This window comes from Stegostoma tigrinum, chromosome 23 (assembly GCF_030684315.1).
Source record: "Stegostoma tigrinum isolate sSteTig4 chromosome 23, sSteTig4.hap1, whole genome shotgun sequence".
Lineage (NCBI taxonomy): Eukaryota > Metazoa > Chordata > Chondrichthyes > Orectolobiformes > Stegostomatidae > Stegostoma > Stegostoma tigrinum.
In genome coordinates this window covers 4,675,610-4,687,743 of record NC_081376.1, presented here as the reverse complement: position 1 = coordinate 4,687,743, position 12,134 = coordinate 4,675,610, and the positions used below count along the sequence as shown (strand labels likewise).

The window sequence follows — 12,134 nt, the reverse complement described above, 5'->3', positions numbered from 1 at the left end:
CTGGGTCTTCAAGGATATACAAGGCTGAGATGGGCAGATTTCTAATCTGTAAGGAAATTAGGGGCTATGGGGAACAGGTAGGAAAGTGGAGTTAAGGATTATCAGATTAGCTAGGATTTCATTTAATGGTGGAGCAGACTTAGTTGGCCAAGTAGCCTTCTTCTGATCTTGCGTCTAATGGTCTACATGCGCTCTGTGTACTAACAAATTGCTGAATGTATATCTACAGGAAAATCTGTGATAAATCCACTGAGATTATCATTACATTTCAATTAGGTCATTGGAGAAATGACTTTCATTCACAAGCCACAGCATATCTCCTTGAACTATAAACTTACTCATAATATTGAGATGCTGAAGATCCTATTCGTAGATAAAAACACTGATATACAGGTAAGAAACTTTCCATTTGTAAAATTATAGCACACTGTAATTTCTTATACTTTTGAACGTTTAACCAGTAATCCAAAAGATATCCATTTTATGGTGAAATACATTTCTCAAAAATACATCCACGTACAACTCTGACAAACTGTGTGCTTTTGCCCGGTCTTAAACTTTTACACAAATAAATGTCAACACTGAGGGAAAAGGAGGAAAATTAAATGTTTATCTTTTTTAAGGTTTAAAGTGAGAGGGGAGAGATTTAAAACGGACCTGAGGGGCAACTTTTTCACACAGAGGGTGGAGCGAGTGTGGAATGAGCTGCCAGAGGAAGTGGTGGAGGCTGGTACAATTACAACATTTAAAAGGCATCTAGATGAGTATATGAATAGGAAGGGTTTAGAGGGATGTAGGCCAAATGCTGGCAAATGGGACTAGGTTAATTTAGGATATCTGGTCGGCATAGACGAGTCGGACTGAAGGGCCTGTTTCCGTGCTGTATAGCTGTATGACTGTATTGTTACAATATATTCCTTTCCCATGATTTGACACCGAACCCAGGGTGAGGCGAAGCTTGGTCTTCTTGGATAAAAGTTGGTTTCCTTAAAACTTTGTGCTCAACTGTGTGTGAAATAAATTGATCTGCACTAATCCTGAGGACAACTTTGCTGTACTATATGCCTAAAGTAATACAATACATTTGAGGACAGGAGATGTTGAGCAAGAGACTTACTGAGCACTATTCAACATAGAAACATGGGAAATAGGAGCAGGAGTAGGCTATTCAGCCCTTTGAGTCTTGATTGTAATTTACCATCCAACTGAGTACCTTGTCCCACTTTCTCCTCATGACCTTCACCCCTTCAGCCCTAAGAGATATATCTAACTCCTTATTGAAAAAACATTCAATGTTTCGTCCTAAACCACTCCATGGCACACCGAATTCCACAGGTTCACTGCTGCCTGGGGAAAGAAATTTCTCCTCATTCCTAACTGTGGATTGCAGATACAAGAACCATCCCTGCCGCCACTTCAGGGATTTCGAATGGAATGGAGTCCTGCTGTAACTGCATCCTGTCTGATTTCTACCTTCGGCTGCGTAATGTCTCTCACTGCTCAGGAAATGTGCTCCAGCAAAGTTGAGGCATTCTTCTTACCAATATGAGCTACCAAGGGGAACTGTTTCTTAATTCTGCGTCTAATATTCCCAGTGAACAATAGCTTGGGATTTGAACTCAAGACCTTCCGATTGTTCACTGTTCAACAATTGTGGAGGGCAGGTGGTAGAAAATGAGGATAGGTCCACCAGTGTCACTGACATGTACCTATTCATTGTGGTTTAAGGTCAGCCAAGGAAGAGAATAGTGAGCAGGCACCTGCCACTCTCTTAGTATTTATCCCTAAGCAGTGTAAAATATGGAGGCAAAGGAGGAAATGCGTACATTTTCTTTCATTTCAGGTAAATGCAGATATCCAGGGACATGCTCCTAATCTCGAGGGATCAGTTCGAATCATTGTGGATGGTGAGAAGTCCATTGCATATGCATTCAACACCTACTCAAACGAAGAACATTTTAAATTTATCATCAGGAACAATCACAACAGCGAAAGCTTAGCGACTGCTGGATATCCAAAGGAGATTGTGCTTTTGTTAATTGCACAAAGAACTGGTAAGGTTTACATGTGTGACAAACCAGTGGCAATGTAGCCTCATTTTAAGTAAAATGACTAACACGTTTGAAACCACCTTACTCATTGTATCAAGTTGGAATTGGAATAGAATGTCATAGAAAGTAACAGATTTTCAAGCAGTGTCAGGAAGATCGCTGCAGAGGGAGAAATGAACGAACTGGTTATAATGGAGCTCCATTTTGAGGTCAACCAGACAAGTCAAACCAGTATGTCTCATTTGCCCATTTTACTGGCTTTGTCCCCAGTCATGTCATCAGGTGAATTTTAAAAGCAATGGCTACAATTGTTGGTTGTTCATGTTTTATTCAGGAAGTTTCTTTTCTTCAAAGATCTTCGCTATGTTTTTTGGGTCGCCATTATTGTTTTTAAAATTCCTCCTTATTTGGTGTTAATATTGCACTTTATTCTGTTTCCATCGTGGATGTGGTACACTGAGGCTGTTAGACATCAGCATCTCAGTGAGGAACAAGTTAGTCCAGAACAGTTCGCAAAAATCTTTCTGCCCATCCCGTATAAAATGTTATCACAGAATTAGTTTGGTCTAATTTCTATTGGATTTGGCCCCATATCACAAAATGGATCCCAATAAGTCATGAGTTATGGTTGTCATTCAGAGAGGCCATTGAATGGTCTGGAGATGCGACTATGATGAAGTTGCAAGAACTCTACTGATGTTGGGTTTGGGATCCTTGATTTGATTTGATTTATTGCTATCACATCTACCAAAATAGAGTGAAAAGAGTTGTTTTGCTTGTGTATTGAGGCAAAAGAGTGAAGTTCAACCTCCATTCTTGGGTGAGTCAGAGCATTATAAATATGTTCAAGATCTGTAACCCATTTCCAGCCAGCTTGTTTCTAAAATGTATTGCTAGAGGAATGAGTAACACCAACATGCTCCCTTTGGTCGGCACAACATTATGGGCTGAAGGGCCTGTTCTGTGCTGTACTGTTCTATGTTCTATGTTCTATGTTATGTTGGTCATTAAACACTGTGTTAAAGTCAGGTCTCGGCTACTTAAATACAGTTGCTTCAGCTCTCAACCAATTAACATCTCTCATGGAACTCATGGAATTGTAGAATCCTTGCAGTTTGGAAGCAGGCTATTGGGCCCATTGAGTACACACTGACCCTCCAAAGACCGTCCCACCCAAAACAAAATCCTACCCTATCCCTGTAACCCTGTATTTCCCTCAGCTAACCCACCTAGCCTGCACATCCCTGCACACTACAGGTAATTTAGCATGAGTCAATCCACCCTAATCTGCACATCTTTGGATTTGCAGGATTTGGCTATTTGGAAATGCCTGAACTTCTCCAAAATCTGATTTGATAATTTGTTTCCATACTGATTTAGAAATAGATCAAAGCGAACATAGATAAATGACTGCCACCAAAACTAATTCAAAACACAGTCTCTCAGAGCATCATAACCTTGAACTTAAACTTTCATTCCCCTTGCTGTAGCTCCCTGTAATATACCGTGTTAGTAGAAGCTCAGAAATGACCATTGACCAAATATTTAGATCTAATTGTACAACAGTTCTCTTTGTTATTATAACATCAGCATTAACTATTTATTTTACATGAGTTAACAGCTCTGCCAGAATAGCAGGTTTTTATATGAATAATTATTTTCAATAATTCGTTTGAGGCTTGAGTGAATAAAATCCACAGTGCTGCCAGTTTACGTCGTTTTGTGTCACCCCTTTGATTCGCAGATGCCAAAGTGAGTGCAGTGTTTGACGTTCAATGTGATGCCAAGAATATGAAGTTAAGTTTCGATGCACCCAGACAGTTTGAACTGGCAATTGTTGCTGAATTTAAAGTGGAAATTCAGCATCGGATCCCCTTCATCAAGCAGCTTGGTGTACCTTTCAGCATCAAGGTAATTGACGGGGAATATCTCCCTGCGCATTCTTTTTTTGTTGTTAATAATTTATATTCGTAAAGTGGTTTTCATAAATCAAAATCAAAGAGGCAGTGCCCTCTGCAGATTTGAGGTGCAATCTTGAGAATTAAGCCAGGGTTATGTTGCCTGAATCACTGTGGATTGCCAGGTCATTGGGAGAGCACCTGACTTGCTTTGGGAAGGCGGGTGCCAGTAATAATAATTGTTGTCAACAGCTGGAAATACTAGTTGCTATCTGCCTATGAATAGGGGACTTTTTCTCAGCCCTATCAACATCGACCAGAAACTGAACTGGCCTCACCGTGTAAATACGGTGCCTACAAGGTCAGGCCAGAAGTGGGAATCCTGCAGCAAGTAACTCACCACCCAACTCCTTAAAGCCTGTCTGACAACTTAAGAGTATAATAGAATATTTCCCATTTGTCTGGGTGGGTGCAGCTCCAACAGCTTGAAACCATCCAGGGCATAGCAGCCCTCTTATTTTGCACCACATTCATAAACATTCAGTCCCATTGTCACTGATGCTCGGTAGCAGCAGTACATACCATCTACAAGATGGACTGCAGAAATCCAGCAAGGCTGCTCAGAAAGTACCTTCCAAACCCATGACCGTTTCCATCCAGAAAGACAAGGGCAGCAGATGCATGGGAGCACCCTTCCAAGCCATTCAGCATCCTGTTTTGGAAATATATTACTGTTCCTTCGGTATTGCTCGGTCAAAAAACTGGAATTAATATCAGTTTGGGGCAACCTACAGCAAATGGACTGCAACAATTCAGTTAGTTGGCTCTTTCCACTTTCTCAAGGACAACTTGGGGCAGGCAATAAATGCTGGCCCAGCCACCGATGCCCACATCCCAGTGAATGGTTTGAAAAAAGATACTTGAGTAAGGACAAGAGTTTTTGTTTTAAATTGAGGAACCTCCCAGAAACCGCAGTGTCCCCAAAATTTCACAGAGACGCTAGCCAGCAGAAACCCTGAGATTTCAGGAATGCTGACTGATAAAAGGTGTAGCAAACTGTTTCCAGGTTATGCAGATTAACATGTCTTAATGTTTTAGAGTTTAATATTAACAGAACAGTAACTTCTAATGGATGAGAAAGAGCAAAGAGCCAGGATAAGCTGCTAAAAGCTATTAGAAAGCAGGTATAGTATCTGTACAAAAAAACCCAAAGAACTGCGAATGTTGAAAATCAAAAATAAAAGCAGAAATTGTTGGAAAAACTCAGCAGGCCTGGCAACATCTGTGGAGAGAAAGCAGAGGTAACATTTTGGGTACAGTGGAGGGTGTGAAGAAGGTTCACTGGACCCAAAACGTTAACTCTGAATTCTCTGTACTTTGTAACATCTGTATGTTGGCCTAGGGTCAACTGCCTATTATCTAAGCAGTTCTATAAAGTAGTGAATTGTCCAGCTGTAGAAATGATGTGTTATAAAATTGTCTGCTTCCCTCAGTTTGATAGGGTTCAGCATTGCCCAATTAACAATTTAGAAACTGTCCAATCCTCTATGCCCAACATTGTATCTCTGTTGTTGTTGCCATCAGGCTGTTTGCAATGGTATGCTGAAAGACACTGCTGTGGATGCATCATTGAAGCTGACATATGAACCAGCTGCCAACGTGATATTGCATGTGGAGGGAATAAACCAACATTACAAGTAAGGAGAAGAATGTAAAGGAGATCAATGAATCACATATAAATAAACAAAACCTTTTCGTGTAATTAACCAATGTTATTTACGTTTAAAATCATCCATTTAACAAATGTCCAGTGATTGAAAACATGCCTTTGTTTAAACTCCAAGGGTCATTTCCGCTCACTATGATTAACAGAACAACGCAATAAAATTAGAACCACGTTTTCAAAAGGGATAAAGACAAATACCTGAAGGGAATGAATTTGCTGAAGGGAAAAATAGAGGAAAATAAACAAGGGAGTAGTTAAGTAGTGTTTGCAGAGGGACAATAAACTCAGTGGGTCAAATAGCCTCCTTCTGTACTGTATCCATGGGATGCTGTCGTGAGGCCCAGGGCTTGGAGTTCAATCCTGTACATTGGAGAAATGGTTATCCTTGTCTGTGCTGGTAGTGTGTAGCCTGCAGGGCTTTCGTGTCATCTATAAGTGACTGCTGTCAGATTCCGGTAGGTTTCTGCAACCTTTTCCGTTTACATTGTCGTGCATTATACTGATATGTATCTGCATACATCTCCCGTTAACACAGACCATTTCATCCTTTCTTCACAGTATATCGCACATGACTGCTGTTCTCAGTGTTACATTATAATATACATCATGATCACATTGTCATGTCCATACTTATTATGCTCATAACCACCCAATGATTCTCTTACATACTATTAAAATTTTCCTAAAAAGGGCTGGAAAATGTATCTGAGGATAAACCACTTGCCTCTTTTTGGTATTTTTTTGGAGGGGATGGATGCAGGTAACATAAGTGATATGTGATTTGTTCAGGATCTTTAGTTATCCTGAGGGGGTGTCTGCAGTCATTCCAAACCAGACAGGGGTGGATTCCACCTTTCCCCCCGGAATATTAGTGGAACAATTTAGTCCAGCAGCTGTTTTATTGTTATTTTATGGTGCTAGCTGGGCGCGGATTTCTTAAATTCATTTTCATGAACCTTCTCCTGGCAGAATGCTAAGCTCATGATCCGTGGGTTGTTTTTCAATGCCAAAATTTGGTGTTACGATCCTCTGATTATTGTAGAATTCCTCCAGTGTGGAAGTAGGCCATTAGGCCCATCAGTCCCCACCCATCCTCTGAAAACCATACCAAGCAGACCCACGCACCTACTCTATCCCTGTAACTCTATTTCCCATGGCTAATCCACCTAACTTGCACATCTTTGGACTGTGGGAGGAAACCGGAGCACCCGGAGGAAACCCACGCAGACACGGGGAGAATGTGCAAACTCCACACAGACAGTTGCCTGAGGCTGGAATGGAACCCAGGACCCTGGTGTTGTGAGACTGCAGCGTTAACCACTTTGCTGCTACGGTGCTATATCTGCTAGTATTATTACATTGAGATGAGAGATTTTTCTTCAGTAGCTGTGAAGTCTTACTGTCCTCATTCACTTTTAAAGTGTTCTCATTTGGATAACTGACGTTTTGTTTTTCTTCTTTCCTTTGTAGTAAGGAGTTGCAGTTCATCGCTTTGCAGAATATCCCTACTCTCCAGAGCCTTCCCCAAGCAGTAGAAATCTCAACCAAAGTAAACATCTACTGTTTGAAGTTATGAAAATTAAATAGCGTAAAAATGTTCCAAGAGTCAAATTTTAGCTAGTTTAAAAGTGTGGAGTTGGGGGTGGCAAGTGGCATTTTCAGTTTGGGCTCAGGAAGGCAGCAGGGATTGAATACCAGCTGCTCATTACACCCCCCCCCCCACCACCCCCCTCGGCTGAGTTTTCTTTGATCTCTTTGAGTGGAAAATCAGTCGGACGGGTGCAATGACATCTTCAGCAACTGAATCTCTGCCCAAACTGCAAACATCCTCTTCCCAACCCCCAACATATCAGGCATAACATGCTGAGAAACCTTAAGAATGTATTTCTGTTACTTATTAATTGATCAAATTCACCATAGCGCTTTTCTCAGACTTGAGCAAGCCACAAAGCAGAGAGCTATGTTGATGGCAGCTGGTAGTCTCGAACTGCAACAGAAAGTATTGGACCACAGCCAAAATGGAATATGTATTCTACACACTGGCAGTGATATCATATCCAGTCAAATGGCCCTCTAAGAACTTTCAAGTTTCTTGACCATTCCCACAAGAATCGTTGCCTACCACTTCTGCATACATTGTTTAAGTGTTATCTTTAATTCCTGGCATTGTTCTGTTCTCATTCTTTCTGATTCCTCTTGAGAGATTTCAGAGCATAAGAGAATGAGACCACATTGCAATCTTATCAATATTTCCATCCATGTTAGAGGAGAATGAACTATTCTGGGTCACTGTGCTATTTCTCGTAACTATTTCTTTTGTTTTACCCTCGTTCCCTCACATCTGTCACCATCACAAATTCAGGAAGAGACATTTCATACTCACAGAAAGGACAAAGATATTGCTTTCTGTACATTGCCATTAATTTCAGGCAGGATGTTGTAAGTTATCTTCTACAATCAGACAGCAAAAGCAGCTCACTAAGGTGATAATTACAGCCTCTAGGATTTTGATAAATTGAAGAAATTGCAAGCACAACTTTATCTGGCTAAGCATTATAATGAGGATTTATGCTGTGCAAGTATTCATCTGCTTTATACACTATACATATATATAAAGTAGCCTATGTGCTTTATTGTATATTATTTATAAAACAATACAATTGAATGCTTTCATTACTGATATTGACATCTATTTTTGTAGACTAATTACACTGAGAATATGATCAAAGGAACTCTGAATGCCATGTTGGATGGAAAGAAACTGGATGCTTTCACCATTGTAACTATTGGTAATTCCAGTTATGGTGAAGTATTGGAGATGACCCACACGTTCACACAGGTCTGCCCATCATTTGGTTCAGCATGTTTTTCTTGTGTTCATTTAATTAGCATGATGCTGATTTCATTTCTACATGAATAATTTCTCCATTTTCGACTAAGAGCCACACAACTGTCATTACCCGATTGTCCATGTTACTTTTCTAAATAGCAAAGCTCCACACAACGGGTAGATGTTAATGGTGTATGGTGGTGAAAATCCGGAGATAGACTGATGGCAGTCAGTTTCCATCTCTCCCTGATGTTAGTACCAATGAAATTCATTGGAGATGGAGGTAGAATTATTGAGATGCACAAGCCTTGTAGTAACACAAGGCAATCTCTGTTGTGGATGTGTCAGTCTGCACAATGCTAACTCCACAACTGGGATTGGCAGATTTCTATGGTTAACTGGCTTTGCAAAAGATATTGAGATATGCAGTCTGGTGTTTCTTTGTAACTGAGTAGATCAATTTCTGAATATATATGCCCTCCTGCTACCCTGTACATATGCGTATATGCTATCTCTGCTGTATATCTTCATGCTACAATTTTTAGCACACTGTTTGCAAGCTATTCCTTTCCCGTTATCATAAAATATGAAATCTGTCCCTTTCCAGGAAATTTCAGATCCATTGGGAGCAGCTTTACAATATTAACGTGAACAGATGGTCTGTGTTACCTAACTTTCTCCTCTTAATCGAAGCCAAGACTTTTGTTCTTTGATAACAGCTCTGCTCTTTATTATGGACTATGAGCATTTCTTTCCAATGATTGTAGATCCAAAATCATTTTCCAATTAGCTGTTTTCTTTTGTTTTCCCTTTTTACAGTTGAAAATAATTCCTAAACAATTGGTCTGTAACACAGTTTATCAAAGGATTGGCCGAACCTACAAGCTCAGTCACAATTCCACATGGGAGGACAAAGAACTGAGATTTTTCGGGAACTACAGTGGACCCTTCCCAAAGATATTTGGGCGTCATGAAACCCATGGTAAAATCAGATTGGAGAAACGTAGAGAATATAACGTAAAATTGTGTGTTTAATCTTCCAGCCTAGGGACGGCATGGTGGCTCAGTGGCTGGCACTGCAGCCTCACAGCACCAGGGACCCGGGTCCACCCTGTGACTGTCTGTGTGGAGTTTGCACATTTTCCCTCTGTCTGCTTGGGTTTCCACCAGGTCCTCCAGTTTCTTCCCACAGTCCAAAGATGTGCAGGTTAGGTGAATTGGCTGTGCTAAATTGCCCACAGTGTCCAGAAATGTGCAGGCTAGGTGGGTTAGCTGTGGGAAGTAGACGGTCACAGGGATACAGTAAGGATATGGTTCTGGGTGGGATGCCATTGGGAGGGTTAGTGTGGACTCGATGGGCCAAATGGCCTGTTTCTGCGCTATAGAGATTCTATTTGGTCATTATCTCAGAAGATCTCTGTTTTTATTTGACAAAACAATTTAATTATATGCTGCATTCCTAACAAAGTCATTGTTTTTGTAGTGAGCTTTCTCCACCCGTTTGCTATCCCATTGCCTCATCAATCGCAGCTCAGAATGAGCCTGTCTCATTCTCTCCTCAGTCACCAGGATGATGTTGTAATTAACTGGAACAACAAAGATCAGGTTAGTTTGCTAAATACACATGCTTTATTGTGACTGATGATGATGAGATGGAAACAGTGACTCAAAAGATACAAAAGGCTTGACTTTGCCCTCCCTCATAGTGGCTGGTGGGAAGGTCAAAGAAGCACCTCTCCCCATGTCCATGTGGTGCTCTGGCTTCTTCCCACAGTCCAAAGATATGCAGGTTGTGGTAAATTTCCCACAGTGTCCAGCATAGATACTGTCCCCTTCCTGCCTCTTCAGCAATCACATTTCTGGAGCTGGGGAGATGTCCTTGGGACAATCAAGGTCCTTGCTGGCAGTGTGGAGACATGGCTGCTTTCCTAACAGGGTGATCTGCCAAGGGCATTAGTTGGTGGGTGAGGGTCTGACATTTTTCCCAATCGGGGGGGCGCTCAGGGTAACAGACATTGGCTGTTGAAAGCCAAATCCTTACCCTTGCCTCCCAGTTCAGCAAACCACCCCCCCCCGCCACCAGCACTGAAAAATCACTCGCCTCTGTCTAGCTTTTCATGGCCTGAGCCTCTCTCTCCACCTTCCCATAGCTGTCAGCCTCTGATTGACAGGCAGCTTCAGGCACTTCAGTGTCCAAACACCTGATAGGCTGGGAAGCCCACTGGGCAGCATATAGTGCCTGACTGGTGCTCACTCTGGTGGACTGGTGAGTGTGGGGTTAAATACGCTCATTACCCCTGCATTTAGGACAAAAGGTGATCAGGTGTTTTGTTTGTCAGGAATGTATTCCCAGAAATGTAAAATAAAAATTTAGTATTTATTTATTTGTTCATGGTATGTGAGCATTGCAGATTAGGCCAGCATTTATTCCCCACCCCTAATTGCCCTTGTGAAGATGGTGGCAATTTGTCTTCTTGAACGGCTACAGTCTATTTGGTTCAGGTAGCCACACCATGCCATATGGGCAGCACAGTGGCTCAGTATTTGCATTACAGCACCAGCGACACAGGTTCGATGCCACCCACGAGTGACTGTGCGGAATTTGCACATTCTCCATGCGTCTGCATGGGTGTCCTCCCGTAGCCAAAGGTGTGCAGGTTAGGTGGATTGGCCATGCTAAATTGTCCCATAGTGCTCAGGAATGTGCATGCTAGGTGGATTAGCCATGGCAAACATGGGGCTACAGAGATAAGGGAGGGGAGCTAGGTTTGGGTGTGATGCTCATTGGAGGGTTGGTGCAGACTCAAGGAGCCAAACAACCGCTCTCCACACTGTAAGAATTCTATAGTACAGGTTGTGATGTTTACAGAGGAAACCCTTGATGAGATCCTGCAGAGTATTCTTGTAGATAGTTCACATCTCTGCACCAGTGGTGAAGAGAGTGAATTTTGAAAGTTATAGATATTATGCTAATGAAACAGGCTGTTTTGCCCTGAATGGTGCCAAGCTTCTGAGTGTTGTTGAAGCTGCATTCATCCGTGCAAGTGGGGACTATTCCGTCACATTCCTGACTTTTGCCTTGTGTATTGTGGGCAGGCTTTAACGAGTCAAGAGATGAATTAGTCACTGCGGGATTCCCAACCTCTGACACTTCTTGATCTGAATCCCATATCTCATATTTTCTTTAAACTCAAGTCATACAAGAAGAGCCTGACCCTTGTGACCTTTCCCAAAAGTTATCTGTCTTTTCCTTTATTTCTACTTCTCTTGGTCCCCATGTTTCTCTTCTGGTTTTATTTTCTCTTGCTTCTCACTCTCTTTCACTGTACACTTCCTGTGGTTCCTTCCTTTCTTCACCTCCCTCCCTGGTTCTATGCACAGTTTTATATTTCCTCCCTTACTGTAGTCCTTGCACAGCCACACAAGGAGAATGCAAGGTCGGTGTTAGAATGGGGTGGTAGGGTGGCTCAGTAGTTAGCCTCACAGGACCAGGGATCTGTGTTTGATTCCAACTTCAGGCGAATGTGTGGAGTTTTGCACATTCTCCCCATGTCTGTGTGGTGGTCTGGTTTCTTCCCACAGTCCAAAGATATGCAGGTTGTGGCAAATTTCCCACAGTGTCCAGGGAC

The 12,134-nt window shown here is 41.9% G+C and overlaps 1 protein-coding gene and 1 long non-coding RNA gene across 5 annotated transcripts in view; one reads left to right on the top strand and one right to left on the bottom strand.

Annotated features, from left to right (window-relative positions):
• The window catches only part of LOC132210893 (uncharacterized), a 297,035-nt gene that overhangs the window by 174,252 nt on the left and 110,649 nt on the right, over window positions 1–12,134 (bottom strand). The gene's annotated exons all lie outside the window — the stretch shown is intronic.
• Window positions 1–12,134, top strand: part of LOC125462404 (uncharacterized) — a 347,507-nt gene that overhangs the window by 253,393 nt on the left and 81,980 nt on the right. The window contains exons 48-55 of the mRNA XM_059653886.1: window positions 277–393; window positions 1,844–2,054; window positions 3,796–3,962; window positions 5,534–5,646; window positions 7,146–7,224; window positions 8,377–8,514; window positions 9,325–9,487; window positions 9,989–10,110. Of these exons, the coding sequence (XP_059509869.1) occupies window positions 277–393; window positions 1,844–2,054; window positions 3,796–3,962; window positions 5,534–5,646; window positions 7,146–7,224; window positions 8,377–8,514; window positions 9,325–9,487; window positions 9,989–10,110 (1,110 nt within the window). The remainder of the gene's footprint in view (window positions 1–276; window positions 394–1,843; window positions 2,055–3,795; window positions 3,963–5,533; window positions 5,647–7,145; window positions 7,225–8,376; window positions 8,515–9,324; window positions 9,488–9,988; window positions 10,111–12,134) is intronic.